Source organism: Gigantopelta aegis, chromosome 6, assembly GCF_016097555.1.
Source record: "Gigantopelta aegis isolate Gae_Host chromosome 6, Gae_host_genome, whole genome shotgun sequence".
Taxonomy (NCBI): Eukaryota; Metazoa; Mollusca; class Gastropoda; order Neomphalida; family Peltospiridae; genus Gigantopelta; species Gigantopelta aegis.
The window spans coordinates 15,131,613-15,148,793 of record NC_054704.1 but is presented as its reverse complement, the minus strand read 5'-3'; the positions used below and the strand labels follow the sequence as shown (position 1 = coordinate 15,148,793).

Sequence of the window (17,181 nt, the reverse complement as noted above, 5' to 3'; positions counted from 1 at the left end):
TAGCTGATTTTGTAATGGATCTATGTGTGTAGCTGATTTTGTAATGCATCTATGTGTGTAGCTGATTTTGTAATGGATCTATGTGTGTAGCTGATTTTGTAATGCATCTATGTGTGTAGCTGATTTTGAAAGTCATAATCTGCTAATACAGTGAAACCTCTCAAAACCAGAAATTTTTTAAAACTCGGTACAGAAATTAACCTTTCTAAACAGGATACCTGTTAAAACCGGACATTTTACTTGGTCCCGATGGTGTCTGGTTTAGAGGCGTTTCACTGTATATATGCTTATGACTTTAATTTAATTGGTCATCACAATTGGCCAGTAAAAACAGTGGTTGGAGATAAATAGAGAATAACAGGTTAATGACATAGGATACTGACTTTATCCTTTGAAGGTCTGAACGGGACCTCTACAATGCCCACTTCATCCTGAACTGATGAAGCTGATAAGTTATGTCATTACAGGCACATGTTAAGGAATTATGCAGGGGAATCTACATTGTGAAGATGAAAGTTTTTAGGGGTTGAGTCATGCTTCCCCAAAATACATTAAAACAAACACAATTAGCTTTAAATAGTGTTAATTTTATTCTGCAATCCATAAAAAAAAAAATCTATTTATTCCTCAATTTTCTTACACAAATGTTAACTGATCAACCTACACAAGTAAGACGTTTGCAGTATGCTGTCAAATACGAATTATGATGTAAAATAATAAATGTCTTGCATAACAATTAAATCTTGGTTCATCAATAAATATGTATAAAGCACCTCTAAAGCATATAGTTGAGTGATTTTGTTATGATCATACCAACACCAAGCTTTATTCCATTCAGTATTGAAATTAACGATATTAAAAACTAAACTACCAAAAATCCACTCCAAGGTACACAGTCATGTCAGGCTGAGGTGACGTGACAAGCGATGGACTAGACACCGATTAGAATACAGATTGTATAAAGTGTACACCAGTGATGGCTCAAAAAAGATTTGTCTTGTGTAATAACACCTCTAAAGCATATAGTCCATTTGTGGAACACGGATTGAAACCGAAGAAACACACAAGCACTCTACTGACAGTTGAATGCCAACCCTTCAGATGATCAAATGCAGCTTTTAAACACAATCTTTATAAAGAACAAAAAAGTTAAAGTTTGATTTGTTTAACAACACCACTAGAGCACACTTATTTATTCAATATCAAACATTTGGCAGCAAGGTATCTTTTATATGCACTTCCCCACAGTCAGGACAGCACACACCACTGCCTTTGATATACCAGTCATAAGAGAACTGGTTGGGACGGGAAACTGAAGAAAACACAGCCTATTATACAGGTGTCCTTATCAGGATGTATACATTTCATAATACATGAACGGTTTTGGGAGCATCTGATTAATCATACCTTCACAACCTACAATTCAAAATCAAAAGAACATTTAAAAAAGCATGCCTACACATGGCAATTGACCGAGTATGTGTAATTGTTATAATGTAAGCTTATTATTATATTATGGTCTTTCAAAAGAAATCATTTGAATTGGCACACAATTATTTGAACTGGCAAGAAAACTGGGCGACCTACACAAGGCTACACGTCATCTGCGATGCAAATTCCGTCTGCTATTAACTTCTGCCAGACTTTCCCAGTCGGATATTCATGATCCTGCAGTGAGGATTCTTTCATATCCATGCTGTATCCTATAGCCTGAAGTAAAAAAAACTGTTGGTTACGATTGGCTATTTAAAAAAAAAAATTCTTTTTTGGTTTGTTACATTTTGCAAAGAGTAGGCCTATAAAATTATATGCTACTAATCATACATAGGTCACTGTTTAAAAATTTCATTTTGCTGTAAAAAAAATAATTATATAACAAAAAGAGGAAAATTGTAGTGACTGAAAAACAGGTGAACCAGTGACATTTATTTGACTGGTCGAGTTATACATACAGCATATAATTTAGTTTTTGGTTTGCTAAAATGAACTAAAAAAGGATACACTAATCAAACAATGACTCCATAAAACACACATACGAACACTGAAACACCTGACAGTTCCAACTTTTATAAGATAATTATAGTAGCTCCTATTACAAAACATCAATGAAGAGAAGAAATGATTGTTCAGTGACATTTTAATATATTGTTAATAATTTAGATGTCAGTTATATGTACATGTATTTTGATATTTATGGTTAAAAAATATCTGAAGGAATGACGTTTTGATATTTTTCAGTACATAATGTAAAACATACCTGTGGCACAACATAGTGTCCATTCTTGACCACACACGGATTTATGAAGTGCTCGCTTAAGTGATCGGCAAATTCTACCATTCTAAGAAAAACAAATACGCACTGTCAAATATACTCTTCAAAAGAAGAAACGCAAAACCACATTGTCGTAACATTTGGAGAATTGATTTAATTATTGAATGGTGAGTCCGATAATTACCAAATATTGCAGGATTGTTCACAATTCACTCTAGTCCATTGTGAGTAAGTGATAGGACACACCACCAAGGTCAAGGTCATCTGGAGTCAATACCGGGTGTGGCCTCCGCGTGTGTTGACAACTGCCTGGCACCGCCTGCCCATTGAAGCAACCAGAGTACGGATGACGTCCCGGGGGATGGTGGCCCACTCGGCCTGCAAGGCTGCTGCCAGCTCGGGCAGGGTCTGGGGCTGTGGTTGTCGCTGTCGGAGGCGTCGGTCCAACTCGTCCCATAGATGCTCAATTGGGTTCAAATCCGCTGATTTCGATGGCCAAGGAAGGACATTAATGTTGTTGTTCTGTAGGAAAGCCGTTGTGAGATGTGCTGTGTGAGGCCTGGCGTTGTCATGTTGGAACACTGCGTTGGCGTTGGCCATAACTGGAACGATGTGTGGCCGGAGGATCTGGTCAATGTAGCCCTGTGCATTCAGGTTGCCCTGCACGTGGACCAGGTCAGTTCTGCCAGTGTGTGAGATGGCTGCCCACACCATGACACTACCCCCGCCGAATCTGTCCACTTCCTGCACGCAGTTTGCCGCATAACGTTCACCACGACGCCTATACACGCGACATCTTCCATCATGACGTCGGAGCAGAAATCGGGACTCGTCACTGAACCACACCTGTCTCCATCGCAGTTGAGGCCATTGTCGATGAATCTGGCACCACTGCAGTCGGAGTCGACGGTGTTGTGGTGTTAAGATGACACCTCGAACTGGACGTCTGGCACGAATTCCTACCTCACGTAGGCGGTTCCGTACGGTCTGGTCGGATATCCTGCGCAAACCTGGTATTGCTGCGGCTGTGGAGGTAGCAGTAGTCAATCGTTCCCGAAGGTGGCGTACCCGGATGTAGCGGTCCTGCCCGGGGGTAGTGACCCGTGGTCGACCGGATCTAGGGAGGTCACGTGTTGATCCATGTTGCTGGTAACGGTCCCACAGTCTGGAGATGGTGCTTGGGGACACATGGAATGCCCTGGCAACGGCCGTTCTGGATTCGCCTGCGTCTAGTCGGCCGATGGCATTGTTTCTCTGCGGTTCACTGAGACGTGGCATGTCCTGGATTGTCAACTGTCGGCCAGATATGGAGGCCAGGCAAGCGAACACCCTGCACTTTTATACTGTCGGTGTTCATGTTGCACGTGCAGACAACGCACGTGCAGTGGTGACATGGTTTGCACGTGGCTGCGTTTTTGCGAATATTCACATTTTGAAACTTTATTTTACAGTAGCTGCGTTTTATCGAATGTAACCGTGGGAATGTGTTTGGGACATGCAATGACCTTATATTCACAAAGCATGAACCGGTAGGAAACATAAAATCGGAGTTATAACCCATTTGTACCCTTTTGCGTTTCTTTTTTTGAAGAGTATATAATAATTTATAATCAGTGAGCAAAACATTAAAAAATCATTGACAGCACAGATATCTTTAATTCTAATTCACTGATTTAAAGATTTTATAGAATGTTACACTAGCTTAGAAATCTAAGATTTTGCTACGTTAATAGTAAATATTGTTTTTTAATTGAAAAAAAAAAAATATATATCTTAAAAAGTTATTATTATGCAATATTTTCCCAAATATACTACTCAAAAGAATTTAAGGGTCAGACGATATTTTCGACATTATTTTCTGAATGTCAATTATATTAGCTAGACCATAATGTCACGCATGGTATTGTTCCATTTTGACGAAAGTGGGTCTAAGCAACGCATAAATGAATTAAAATCCACTGTCATTGACACTGTTGACTAGTTCTAATGGCGAAAACATGCTTACATTTGCACGTAAATTAGGGCGAAAGCGAAAGGTCTGCTAAGTGCCCATAACTTGCTTTTTCACAAAGCGCTTCATTTGCACGCTTTGCATGTGTATTCCATGTTCTCAATGCTGAATTTCCGTATAATTGGAGCTTGCGTTCGTGTACGGTGCACACTCCAAATTCGACAATGGTACGACGTCAACTGACTATCGAAGATCAAGGAAGGGCTATTGCTTGGCTTCAGGATGGCAATACACAAAGAAATGTTGCTCTGAGACTTGGTGTCAGTCAGAGTGTCGTTGGCCGACTGTGGCAACGGTACCAAGCAACGAATTCTGTTCGAAATCGTCCACGTTCGGGAAGACCCCGAAGCACTACAAATAGAGAAGACCGCTACATCACCAATATGGTTCTACGTCAACGCACAACCACTGCACGCCGATTACGTGACAATCTGCGGACTGCGACTGGAACTCGAGTGTCTGATCAAACCATACGCAATCGTCTGAGAGCCAATAATCTACGCTGCCGTCGCCAGGCTGTTCGACCACCACTCCTACCACGTCACAGAACGGCCAGACGTCACTGGTGCACACTTCATCTGCGGTGGCAACGTGTTCAGTGGGGTCGAGTGATGTTCACTGATGAGTCCAGGTTTAGGTTCCAGTTCAACGACGGTCGGGTTCGTGTCTACAGACGTCCTGGGGAGCGCTTCGCTGACGTTAACGTTAGACAACGTCACCGGTTCGGTGGTGGCAGCATCATGGTGTGGGGCGGCATCTCTATCCACCACAGGACCCCCCTCTATGTGGTGGATGGCAATCTGAATGGAATCCACTATCTGAATGAGATTATCCGGCCGTTGGTTCTCCCAGGCCTTCAGCAGATTGGCGGCGGGGCAGTTCTGCAGGATGACAATGCCAGACCCCACCGCGCCAGGGTGGTAACGGACTTTCTCAGACAACAAGATATCGCCAGGATGGATTGGCCAGCATATTCGCCTGACTTGGCCCCAATAGAGCACGCCTGGGACGAATTAGGCAGGAGAGTTCGGGATAACCATGCCCCTCCGGCCAACCTTCATGATCTGGGTCAACTTCTTATGGCAGAGTGGCAGGCCATTCCCCAAGAGTTCTTCAGACGTCTGATCAACAGCATGAGGCAACGATGTGTCGAGTGTATTCGTGCCAGGGGTGGATTCACACACTATTAAACGAATGTTCTAATGTGTAAAATCCATGTTTGACAACCTTCAACTTTGACAGCATGTCATGTGACTTTCTTGTACACAGTGACGTTTATTTGTGGGTTTTTGTAAATATGGAACAATAAATTAAATTTTTGGTGTAGTTTACATCATCAATCTAATACACTCTGAAACTTATTTGGTTATAAATTTTTGACCCTTAAATTCTTTTGAGTAGTATATATATTACAAAATTAATGGTCAAGAATTCCTTTTGTAACTAAAAACCACATTAATGTAGCAAGATAATTTGCCAATACATGATTTTAAACATACTACCAGTAAACACAATAGGTTAAAGAAAACAATAATTTTAACATTTATAGGATTTTTATTTTGTATCTTTCATGAAGATTTTTTGGTATTACTGGAGAAAAGAATGATAATGGCCCTATGCATAATATTATACAACTTCCAAGTGAAAGAAGTCAATTTAACTGTTTGTCACAATTACAACTTCCAAAGGACTGACACTGACACCTTGATGTCTATCTACGTGAACATTAAAAGACAAATTACCGTGACTCCAGATTTCCTGAGACTGCTATTAAATCAAATGTGGCCAAATGCTGAATTAACTCACAGAGTCCAACACCACCTCCATGGGGACAAACTGGAACTGTTTTAATAAACAAAATAAAGAATCTTATTCAATCGGGAATCAAGTGGGTCTTGAAAAATAAGGAATCATTTTGAGTTAGTCATCAAAGATTAAGTACAGGAAACATTTTTGGGTTGTGCTATAATCTGTAATTCTGGAGAAGTGGAGATTAAAAAGAAAACTCTAACTCAGGCCAAAAAAACAGAGAAGAAAAATAAGTCGGTCTCTGGTCAGACCAAATTTCCAAAATTGATGCCACATCCTAGTTCATGCACGATGACATTATGGCCCCAAATGCAGTTTTACATCATGTAGCAAGAAAAGCCTGGCAAAAATTGACGTCAACTGCAGGGAATTAAAAAAAATAAAAAATTGACACCTGAGGGTAAAAGTCAACGTGCGTGCTGATCAGAGACCAGAAATTTATTTTGTTTAGTAATGAAAACAAGGTTATTTAGAAGTTTAGCATATTACAAAATTATATTCTTATTCAAGACATGTAGGTCTAGAATCATGTTAACAGGGGGGGGGGGGGGGGGGAAGAAGAATTTTAGAACACACATTAGACATTCAAATAATTAACAAATTAAAGCATAACTTGTCCACACATTGAAGGTTATTGATGCCAATTCTAAAATTACTATGCTTATAGCCTCAAAAAGGCCATACATGCCTGACCTAGGCACAATCTCTGTCATCACTGATTGCTGTGACCAAGACATGTTCTATGTTATATATGAATACGAGTTTTCTTACGCTCTGGCCAATATGTAACAACATGATATGTCTGGCAGCGAAACACAGTTCATTCAACAGAATTAAAGATCCATCCTCAGAAAACGTTACTGTGTTATAGTGTAACTCACCATGTCAGTTTTAAAATTTCACAGACATAAAAGAATTACACAAAAAAATATTGTTGGGAAAAAATCAGCCAGAGCACTTTTATGAGTCAGTCTGGTTTCAGCACAAGTTGGCCGTACCATTATATTTTTTGGCCATCAGAATGACGGCCAGGTTTTCATTCACTCCTCCAAGCCTACAGCTATCAATCTGACAATACTGCAGGGCATGACTCTTCAAAAACTGCTTAAACATTACGCGGTTCTGACATGCCTCCCCAGTGGCAACACCTATTCCAAGTGGATTCAATGCCTGAAATTCAAACAAATACTCATTTAATATTAGATTCAGTGAACATCACCCTCCAAAAATAAAACCACACACAAAGAAAAAACCTTACAAAAATACCCCCATGTTTAGTTCATCATAAAGGCATTGACTCGAGTTATGACACATTCTAAAATATGTTTGATATTACAACTGTTTTAGTGTTAAATGACATATTACTTGACACTTCTTGCTTAAAATATTTTTTTGGGCTAATTTGTTGTTTCTGGTTGTCTTGGTATTTCTTGTTCCAAATGCATTTAATGAAAATCAGAAAAGGTTTATATATTCATGTATCTTAAACTAGGGTCATTGAAGTTTAACTGGCAAAAAAATGCAACTTAAAACTGATAATTATATTATGAAAAGACATCAACAGAAAAAAATTAATCACAACATTTAACAGGTATTAAATTAAAAACTTGATACAAATACATAAAAGTGACTGGCTATTCTAATCACTTCCTGTCCAATGACCAATCAGATCTATAGTATCACTAACCTTTGCAATTTCACCATGTCCAAGAATATCATCTGGGCTGGTTGGTTCTTCAATCCAGGTGATTTTGAACTTGGCTAGTTCTTTCATCCAGTCTATTGACTCCTGCACCTCCCATCTCTGATTGGCGTCGACAAGCTGAAACACACAAAAACAAGCATGTAAAATTACATAATAATAGGTTAAAAAGTTAAAGCCGCACACCCTAGTTCCATCCAGCGAAAATAAATTATAATTTGGTTAATCTACAAACCTGTAACACACTTAGATCACGTTTTTATCAAATGGAGTGAAAAAGCAGGTTTTATATCGATAAATACCATGGGAATCCCCATGTCCCAAATGCTTGAAATGATTTTGAAAGTTAGTATTCTGATGTCACCAGTAGATGTCGCTCGAAGCACAACAATGCCTACGTCACGACAAATTTCACAGAGTGTGCACAGACTTGGGGTGCGTTCTTTTCACCTCTCCTGGACATGTTCCAACTGTTCTGTCCTGGTTGTATCCCCTCTCCAGATATCGTAAGACTTAGCAAAAGTATTGGTTTTAAGGGTTTGTAACGTTTTGTATTGAGACACTTACTTGTCTGAACTTTATTGTTACTGAAAATGTTCACGAACTGTGAAGAAAAATCTCACAAATGAACAACAACAAATCGGATGTTGATTGCGCGAACCGTGCACGAGAAAACAAACCGAACCAAAATGATAATGGTCACGTGGTATACCAACATCTGTGACATTTACACAGGAAGATTCCCTCTAAAAATTCATTGGACCTCGCTTGCTTAACGTTTTTTTCTCGACAGCACGTATTGTGAAAAAATGCATTTCGTGGTTTTACAAACATCAGGATTACCAAAAAGCACTTCAGGTGAATGGAAATGTGTATTCTAAATAATAAAATGTAAGTAAAGTGCAATTTTATTTGTGAAAAATGGGGCTTAATAGCGAAAAACAACGCCGTAATGGTTAACAAATAGCCGTAACTAGGGTGTGTCCCGTTAAAAGTTTGTTTTGCTTAATATTGTGAAACATTACACTTTTTGTTTTCTTCACATACTCAACAAAATTAATTAAAGGCCCGTATATATTTTTTGGTTTTTGCTTTAAATATATGTTCTGAAAGTTTATGATTTAAACAACAATTTAGAGCAAACAAACTAACAAGTATTGTTATGAATCAATGTGTAACAAATCCTAGCTAAACGTAACATTTTAGTATAGTTTTTATTAATGCATGAAAAAACCCACCATGGTCAAGACTTTTGTATGTAGGCTATCATGGGTCAATATTTTCTGAAACAATGTTAAGAAGTTATCTGTGAATAAAATGTGGTAAGATAAAGTGACCCTAGCAAAGAATTACAAAAACATCTACTAGCCCGTATTTAATATTGTCGAGTACTGTAGATCCTTAAATTAATGTGATCATAATATTAATGTGAAAAATGTGAGCTTGTGTTATTCGAATTATGACACATTTATTTCTCTGTTTTGTCCAACAATAGACTAGCAAGCTATGTGTCACACGCTACTAAAACAAAGAAAGATTAAAATTATAATACATTTATAAAACAACTGGGGCACAATTCATCGTAAGCAAAACAGACTAACTGTCTAATAGTCCATAAAAAATGGACACAATTCATCGTGCGTAAATGGGCTTTAGGATGATAATCCTGAGGTTGACAATTTTTTTGTTTTTACTGTTCAAGTTCGCTGCAACTTTGTTGGCACATCTTAGGAAGATATAGTTGTAATGGTACATGTATGCTAATGTTTAGCCAGATATAGGTAACTATATACGTAAATCATTGCTGCAAAAATATGTTTTGAGTTGATCCCACCAAAAACAATAGGGTTAACTGATGTGCAGGCCTACATGGACATGATAGGGAGTTGATCTCATTAAAGATACCTGTAACTTGGATTTAACTGAAAATTACACAGACATATGTAGTGTTAGGAATTTAATGTTTGATTTAAACAATATTTATTTCTGTTTATATTAACAGATGGGATTGGTCAATAGGCATAGCCTACATTATACAATTGAAATATTAACTGGTCAACATAGAAAGTATAATTTAATTTTTAACGCAGTACATAAATATATAGCTGAAAGTAAGAGATTCGAGTTGAACTAACTTATTATTCTGATCTTACTGCCCCATATAAGGTAACAATAGGATCATTACTATCATATTTTTTCTCGACTATCCCATTTCTATTCTATCTATTCTCTACCTTCTATTACTATATATTAAAAAATATTAATTATGTTAAAATTGTTATGCCATTGGACATTGTTATTATGCTTTAGATATATATATGATTATGGATATTGTCTGATGTCCATCTTGTTTAGGAGAGCACTTATCTGCCTGTTGTGCAATCCTTTTGATTCTTTTTTGATCAATAAAATATCTCAAAACAAAAACATAGAAAGTACAACATATGCATTTAGTGTTGAAGAATATAAAACTATTGTCATAATACAAATATTTGTATATAGATAAGAACAGAGAGACAATAAGAATAAAAGAGAAGGTGAACGGTTTTATCAGTCAAAACGTTTGCTTTCAGCAATGAAATTGTGAACTGCTTTGCAGATGAGACTGTTTTCCTGTAGTGTTAAGTTAGGATCGCCATATATTAATGTGTTGACATTTAAATATAAATGATTTAAAGGAGAGGACAATTAAGGCATTTGGCCTGGTATACATATTCAACAATATGCACATTATTGCTTAATATCAACAAGTATAATCGTATAGTTAATTAATAAAACGGTTAAATGTGACGGCTATTATATATAACGGGCGCAGCCATTTTGTACCATCTCAGTGAGTATGCCCTCTGGCGAGCTGGTGGTTACGTAATACTTAACGCGTAACGTCAGGAATGAGCCTTAAAACTAGAGAAACACAATCTACCTGGTTTTTGCAGGATGATAGTCATACATTACAATGTTCTGTAATAATACACATCCCAGTAAGCCAGCATTAAGTATATCCAGCACTATATATATATTATTTTTCAATACAAAATAAAATACCATTGTCAAAGTGGCTACACAACAAGTCGAAATGATACATGGAGTGTTTTCTTAGTTAATTGGTCTATGCTGTTAGTTGCTTCTACCTGTGATTCCTGATTGGCAGATGTGTATTTGATTGGTAACCAGATGAGCCAATTAATTGATGCTGTCTAGACACAAAAATACATACTGGTATTGTGGAATATTACCTGTCACCCCTAAAATGGTAATGGACATGGTTTATTACTGTAAATAGTTCTGTAAAACTATTGATTACGTAAACTTTTCCATCTAAAAAAACTGAACTCACCAATTATGTAGTCCCAAAGAAAAGAAAATTATCACTTGGGTATCGTGGGTTGTAATTTTTGCTCCAACGTAGCATATCAATAGGCCTAATAGTGTATATTTTTCCTTTGGATTATTTAACAGAGAAAAATACTATAACTCCATTTTGTTCCGTTAATGCAACTTGAAATATATTTAGTTAAATAGTTTATTATATTATTACGTCATTTATGCTGTTTTACAAGTCAGGTTGATCAAAGAGAAGCGCCTTGTTGAAAATTACTGCTTTTGTTTACACTGTACATACAGGTTGCATAGTACCAAAGAAGAGAGTACCGTGTCAAAGTTCGACGTGCACCGTCAAATATTTACGGAGTAAAAGCAGCTGTGGGTGTGATTGGTAGTAATATGTGACATTGATTATTTGTGCAAATACTAGTATCCATTGCCAATAAATAAATTCACTTTATTTGTTATACAGTTGTTATGCAGTATATACCAGAGGTTGAAACTAATGCGGGGTACCCCCAAAAATGGAACTGCAATTTTCAGCAAAAATGACGGTTGCTATTAAAAACATAAATTAAATCTCTTAAATGATACGTGACCCTCCATTTTCTTGCAGCTAGATTAGATGTGAGGTGCCACACTTTCTATTGCTGTACTTCCTGGGTGTGTTGAAACGCTGCTTATATCAGTTTTATTGGTAAACGTTAACATTATCGGCAATAGGAATTGATTTGGTCTAATGGAACCTACAGGGGATGGTCAGGAGCTGACGTCACTTCTCCCCAAGCTATCCCACCGGACGTCACAAAAATGAAACAAAATGGCTGCCCCCAGTTAGCAGGAAAAAACGTAATTTTTTTATTAACACTAAAATTACTTTTTTTTTATTTGCTAAAGTGTCAGTATGTGTTGGTGGTCCAGGTATGCATCTTTCCAACACATAAGGCTCTTGTTTGAGTTGACCCTACCTTTACCCTGGATAAGTAGGACCGGCGCTCTCTATTATATAGACGGCAAAATGACAGGAAATGTTCCGAGTCATCAACATGACGACCACAGGTGCAACGAGGATTATCTCCAATGAAGCGTGTAAATTTGTGGCCATTTAGATCACTTATTCCTAATCGAAGTCTGCAGTGCAGTATTTGTAGCTTTCTTTCACCCTCATAAAAATGAGCTGGGACTGCCAAATCTTTTGCTTTTAATTTTTTCTTGAAAGACCTGACTGACGTGGTACTTTTAAATTGATAAATTGTTCCATAAATTAATGCTAGATGGGAAGAAAGATTCAGAATATAATTTTGAACAACATCGATATGATTGAAAATGTTCAGTATTCTGCAGGGAGTATCTGTTTAGAATTTAATATTTCATAGGGAGGCTACTCGCATTAATTTCATGTCACATTTTAATCTGTCCACCATCACTTGCATTAATTTAGGGACGCGTTAATTTCAGGATCTACAGTACTTATATCATTGGTAGTTATAGAAGTTTTTAATAACTGAATCTTTAATCAGTTTGGCATTTTGACATCTTAGAGAGGAATCACACTATATTTTTTCACTAGTAACAAGGGATCTTTTATATGCACCATCTCACAGACAGGATAGCACATACCACAGCCTTTGATATATCAGCAGAGATGCACTGGCTAGAACGAGAAATGGTTCCAAGTCTATTGACTAATTGTTACTATGCTTAATAATGTAATTAAAGAAATCCCAAATGCTAGTTCCTAAAAATTAAATCAAAACATTAAAGGTTATTTTAGAGTGTTATCAAGTAGGCAGAAATGTTTTTCAACACCTACCACCATAACAAATTATTAAGCTTTGTTTAATAAAATAAAATTTCAAAACTGTCCAGAAGGTAAAACAAAAAAAGTAATAATTCTCAGGTTTGCCATAAAATAAATAAAATAAACAAATCTTTTAGCACATAGATCAATGGCTTCTTCACTTGTTGGTAACACTAGCAATTTTAAACCCTTTCAATGAAATAATGTAAAGTATTATTAAATTATTAAATAATGTAGTGTTATTAAATTATTAAATAATGTAAACAAATTATTAAATAATGTAAAGTATTATTAAAGTAATAAATACATTATTTTAAGATACATTGTACATGCACTTAAATATGATCATATCACTGACTGGTCAAATAATTACAAGAATATTATCAGGTCCAATCTCCTCCCGGATAATCGTTAACCTCCTGATATCATCTTTCAAGTCAGCTCCAACCTTGGCTTTAAATCTGAAATAAATCAAATCAGCAATAATAAATTATTTATATCATAATAACAGTAAGGTGTAAATTCTCTTACGGCAAGTATGTCACTCAAGTGAATGTGATTCAGGATAAGCAGTCAAACTACAAATATATATGAAGAATTTGTAATTAATAATTCACAGAGAAACCAATTATCATGGGTGGACCAGTTTCGGTGAGCATAAGCATTCGGTTCTAAAGCATATCAATATTTATACACAGACAGTTGTTATTCAAATACAGGTACCTTTTTATTAGTATTTCTACACTTCACACGAGCACTAAACTGGCTGCTAAGTAGCTAAGTTTACTGCACGTGTATCAAAAACTGTAGCATGCATCAGCAGTAAATATTGTTAACTATGTAACCTGTTTTGATTTAGTGGTATACCGGTAGCTTACATTTATTATTTATTTCAACTTATTTTCGTGCTTATATCCAATTAAGGTTCAAGCACGCTGTCCTGGGCACACACCTCAGCTCTCTGGGCCGTCTGTCCAGGACAGTGGGTTAGTTGTTAGTTGGTTAGTGAGAGAGAAGAGGGTGTAGTGGTCTTACACCTACCCACTGAGCCCTTAAGAACTCACTCTGGGTTGGAGCCGGTACTGGGCTGCGAACCCTGTACCTACCAGCCTGTAGTCCGATGGCTTAACCACTGCACCACTGAGGCCGGTAGTATAGTAGCTTACAGCCCAAACTTTTCAACACAAATTTGTTCAGTGTTTTATCAAAACATGTATGTTGTTCAACAAAACATGCACTTATAATAATTTATAAAAAATATTTAAAATATTTTAAGGCAAATTACAAAATGGAGCCCCGGAGAACCAATGTTAGCAGACAACATTTTAGGAAAACAAACATAACAATTATGATGTCTTGCAATCGTGTTATAAGTTGAGCAAATGAATGCTTATAATGGTAAAATTGTTTGTTTAAATATAAGCTGCATTCTGAGTTTTAATAAATATATAAACAGATATCCAGAAAGATATTTATGTTAAAACATATAAGGACCATATATTTTGGCAAGTATCTGTAAAAAGATTTTTACCAGCAGATGCCGTGACAATCATGTGACTTCAATAACCAGATACCAGTACAGCTGAGAACAGACAGAAATATTTGTTAAAATTAATTTTTCTTTCAAATTAGTCTTTGAAAATCATAGAAAAAAGGTATTAAGAAATGTGCCGTGTTTATAAGTTGGTAAAGTTCAATCTTGCTTTCTTTGCTTGTTTTAGCTTTATTTTTATGAACATTTCTGTGAATATGACAGACATTTGTTTACTTTCCCAATGCAAAAGTCAACGACGTCAGAAATCTTCAAATGTATGTACTGTTGTGCACAAATGATGCAACCACCGAAACAGGAACCTCACCGAAACAGGGCAACAGATGATAAATGTTTTAATCCACTTCATGGCATTTTGGTAATAAATAGAATAAAACACTATGTAATATAATTTTATTTTATGCTCTCAGATACACACATCATAAATAGTTTGAACTAAAGTCTTGTGTAATATTCTTTATGTTGTACCATTAGGCATTGCTAATAACAATTTTCAATATCAAGTGATATATCTCTACAACTACATGTAATTAAACAAAAGGTCAAATTTTAAACCACACATTAAATTATTTTATTCAACATTTTACTAGCAACAATCAATAAATTGCTACAAAGGCCAACCTGTAAAACAAAAACCTTTTTACTGGTAAAAGCTTTGCAGAATATTAAGACAGGTGGGAATATCGGAGAGATTCTTAAATAATCAAGTTTTGGAAGGAAAGAGGCACTCCGGATACACATGCAGGTGAGAAAGATGGGATAAGTGAAAACATAATCAGGGTTCGGATTTCACCACGGTACCGACAGCAATTGCTGTAAGTGCCTTCCTTACTTGCCCTTATGTCCCTAAAATCTTACAGTGTCGATGGCAAGAAAAATGCTGTGATGCCGTAACTGGTTTGCCACCATTCCTTTTGGAATATATTTTTTTTAAACTTAGCACTTTATTATCCAGAAATTACACAAAATGTAACATGAAAAATCACATCTAGCGATGTCAGGCTGCTTGTTGACACATAAAGTAACAGGTCAGTTAATATACCAAGATGTAAAACAAAACGTGCTAAAATGTCCACAAAAATAATGTTATTTACAGCAGTTTAAATTGACAACATTTTAAAATAAATTCTTTGTGACTTAAACTACACATTAGTGATTTTAAACATCATATTAACCAATATATCTTTTCACCTTGGCAAGATGATTAGAATTATCATATTCAGTCAACTTAAGGTGTTAGTGTACATTGGACACTTCCATGCTGATTTTTGAATTTTCATAAATTTGTATATACTTTTAATAATGTAGCATATCTTCTACATTGGGCATTTAAGGAAAATGTAGCACATATGAGACATGTTATTAACTTTGTAAAATACATTATTATGGCATCTATCTGTATCAAAAATAAACATTAGAGTCCAAGACCATAAGGTGAAATATTTTTTGTTTCAGAAACTTGATAGAAAGTAAGTTGCCTTCGTACCCCTCTTTTAAAGTTTGCCTTCGTGCCCCTCTAACTTGCCTTGGTGCCCTATTTTTTTTTTATTAAACAGAAGACAATACTTGCTATGCCCTCCAAAAAATTAAATTCTAGCCCTGATAATGCAACAAAAACCAATGATAGTAAGACATTTACCAACCAATCAGATGAAAGACACAATGTCCAAACTATGATCTGCCTAACAAAGTATGTATTAAGTTAAAACAAGCATTCTGAGAGTACTGCTAAAGCCATACATGTCCCCTACCGGCACCAACACATTGCTGTGAAAAATGAGTAATGAAGTGCAATGAAAGTCAAACTTGATCTGTAAGGGAATGTCTCAGAATTTCATCACTTCTCCCAAAACGAATAACCCTTTAATATTTTGCAACACCCCTTTCCCCCCTCCAAATGAATTTAGTCAGGGGAAAAGGTGTTGAAGTTTTTTGGGACACAAAAGTTGTAGAACGACATTGACGAGAAATATCTTCCTACAGTCAGTAAACAAATTACAGAAGCATGGCAAAGGTATTCAGGTGACTTTTGTTATTTTGATTCATTCAAAAAAGTTCAAAGTGTGCCAATTGAGAGTGACGTCATGTGTGAAACGTGTCACTGTAACAAGAAGTCTTATGCTACGTTCGAATGTGCTCGGAAACAGGAAATTTCTGACTCGTCAAACCATAATTGCTGAGACTAATAAATATACTGTGCATGTGTAGTTCATGAAATTCTTTGTTAACTGTAGTTTCGAATTTCACTTTATAAATAGTAATACCCCCCCCCCCCCCAACTTTTCGACTTTTTATCCGCATGGGTGTTTCACCTCCTCCCCCACCCTTCCGCAGGTTATTCGTTTAGGGAGAACTGATGAAATTTTGAGATGGTCCCTAACAGTATGTGATAAAGCTATACACAAAATTTCAGGTCCATATCTTGAGTTATTGTGGGGAGGAAAAGTCTGGAAAAGAACTTTTGGAATCCTCAAAGTTTAAAGGCCATAACTCTATGAAAAATTGATAAATCATCAAGAAAGTAGAAATCGACATGTAATAAAACATGATAAAGCTATACACAAAATTTCAGGTCAATACCTTGAGGCAATGCAAAACGATGTATATTTTTATTCCCTATGTTCAAGGGCCATAACTCTGTCAAAAATGGGTAAATCAAAAAATAATTTTATATCTTCTAAGTTGTGGGGCTATAACTCTGTGAAAAAAT

The 17,181-nt window shown here is 36.3% G+C and overlaps 1 protein-coding gene across 1 annotated transcript in view; it reads right to left on the bottom strand.

The window, feature by feature from the left end:
* Positions 1-571: 571 nt before the first annotated feature.
* Positions 572-17,181, bottom strand: part of LOC121375109 (mitochondrial enolase superfamily member 1-like) — a 41,612-nt gene continuing 25,002 nt past the window's right edge. The window contains exons 11-16 of the mRNA XM_041502352.1: positions 13,293-13,380; positions 7,780-7,914; positions 7,091-7,262; positions 6,026-6,125; positions 2,258-2,339; positions 572-1,710 (exon numbers count right to left, since the gene is read on the bottom strand). Of these exons, the coding sequence (XP_041358286.1) occupies positions 1,594-1,710; positions 2,258-2,339; positions 6,026-6,125; positions 7,091-7,262; positions 7,780-7,914; positions 13,293-13,380 (694 nt within the window). The 3' untranslated portion in view covers positions 572-1,593. The remainder of the gene's footprint in view (positions 1,711-2,257; positions 2,340-6,025; positions 6,126-7,090; positions 7,263-7,779; positions 7,915-13,292; positions 13,381-17,181) is intronic.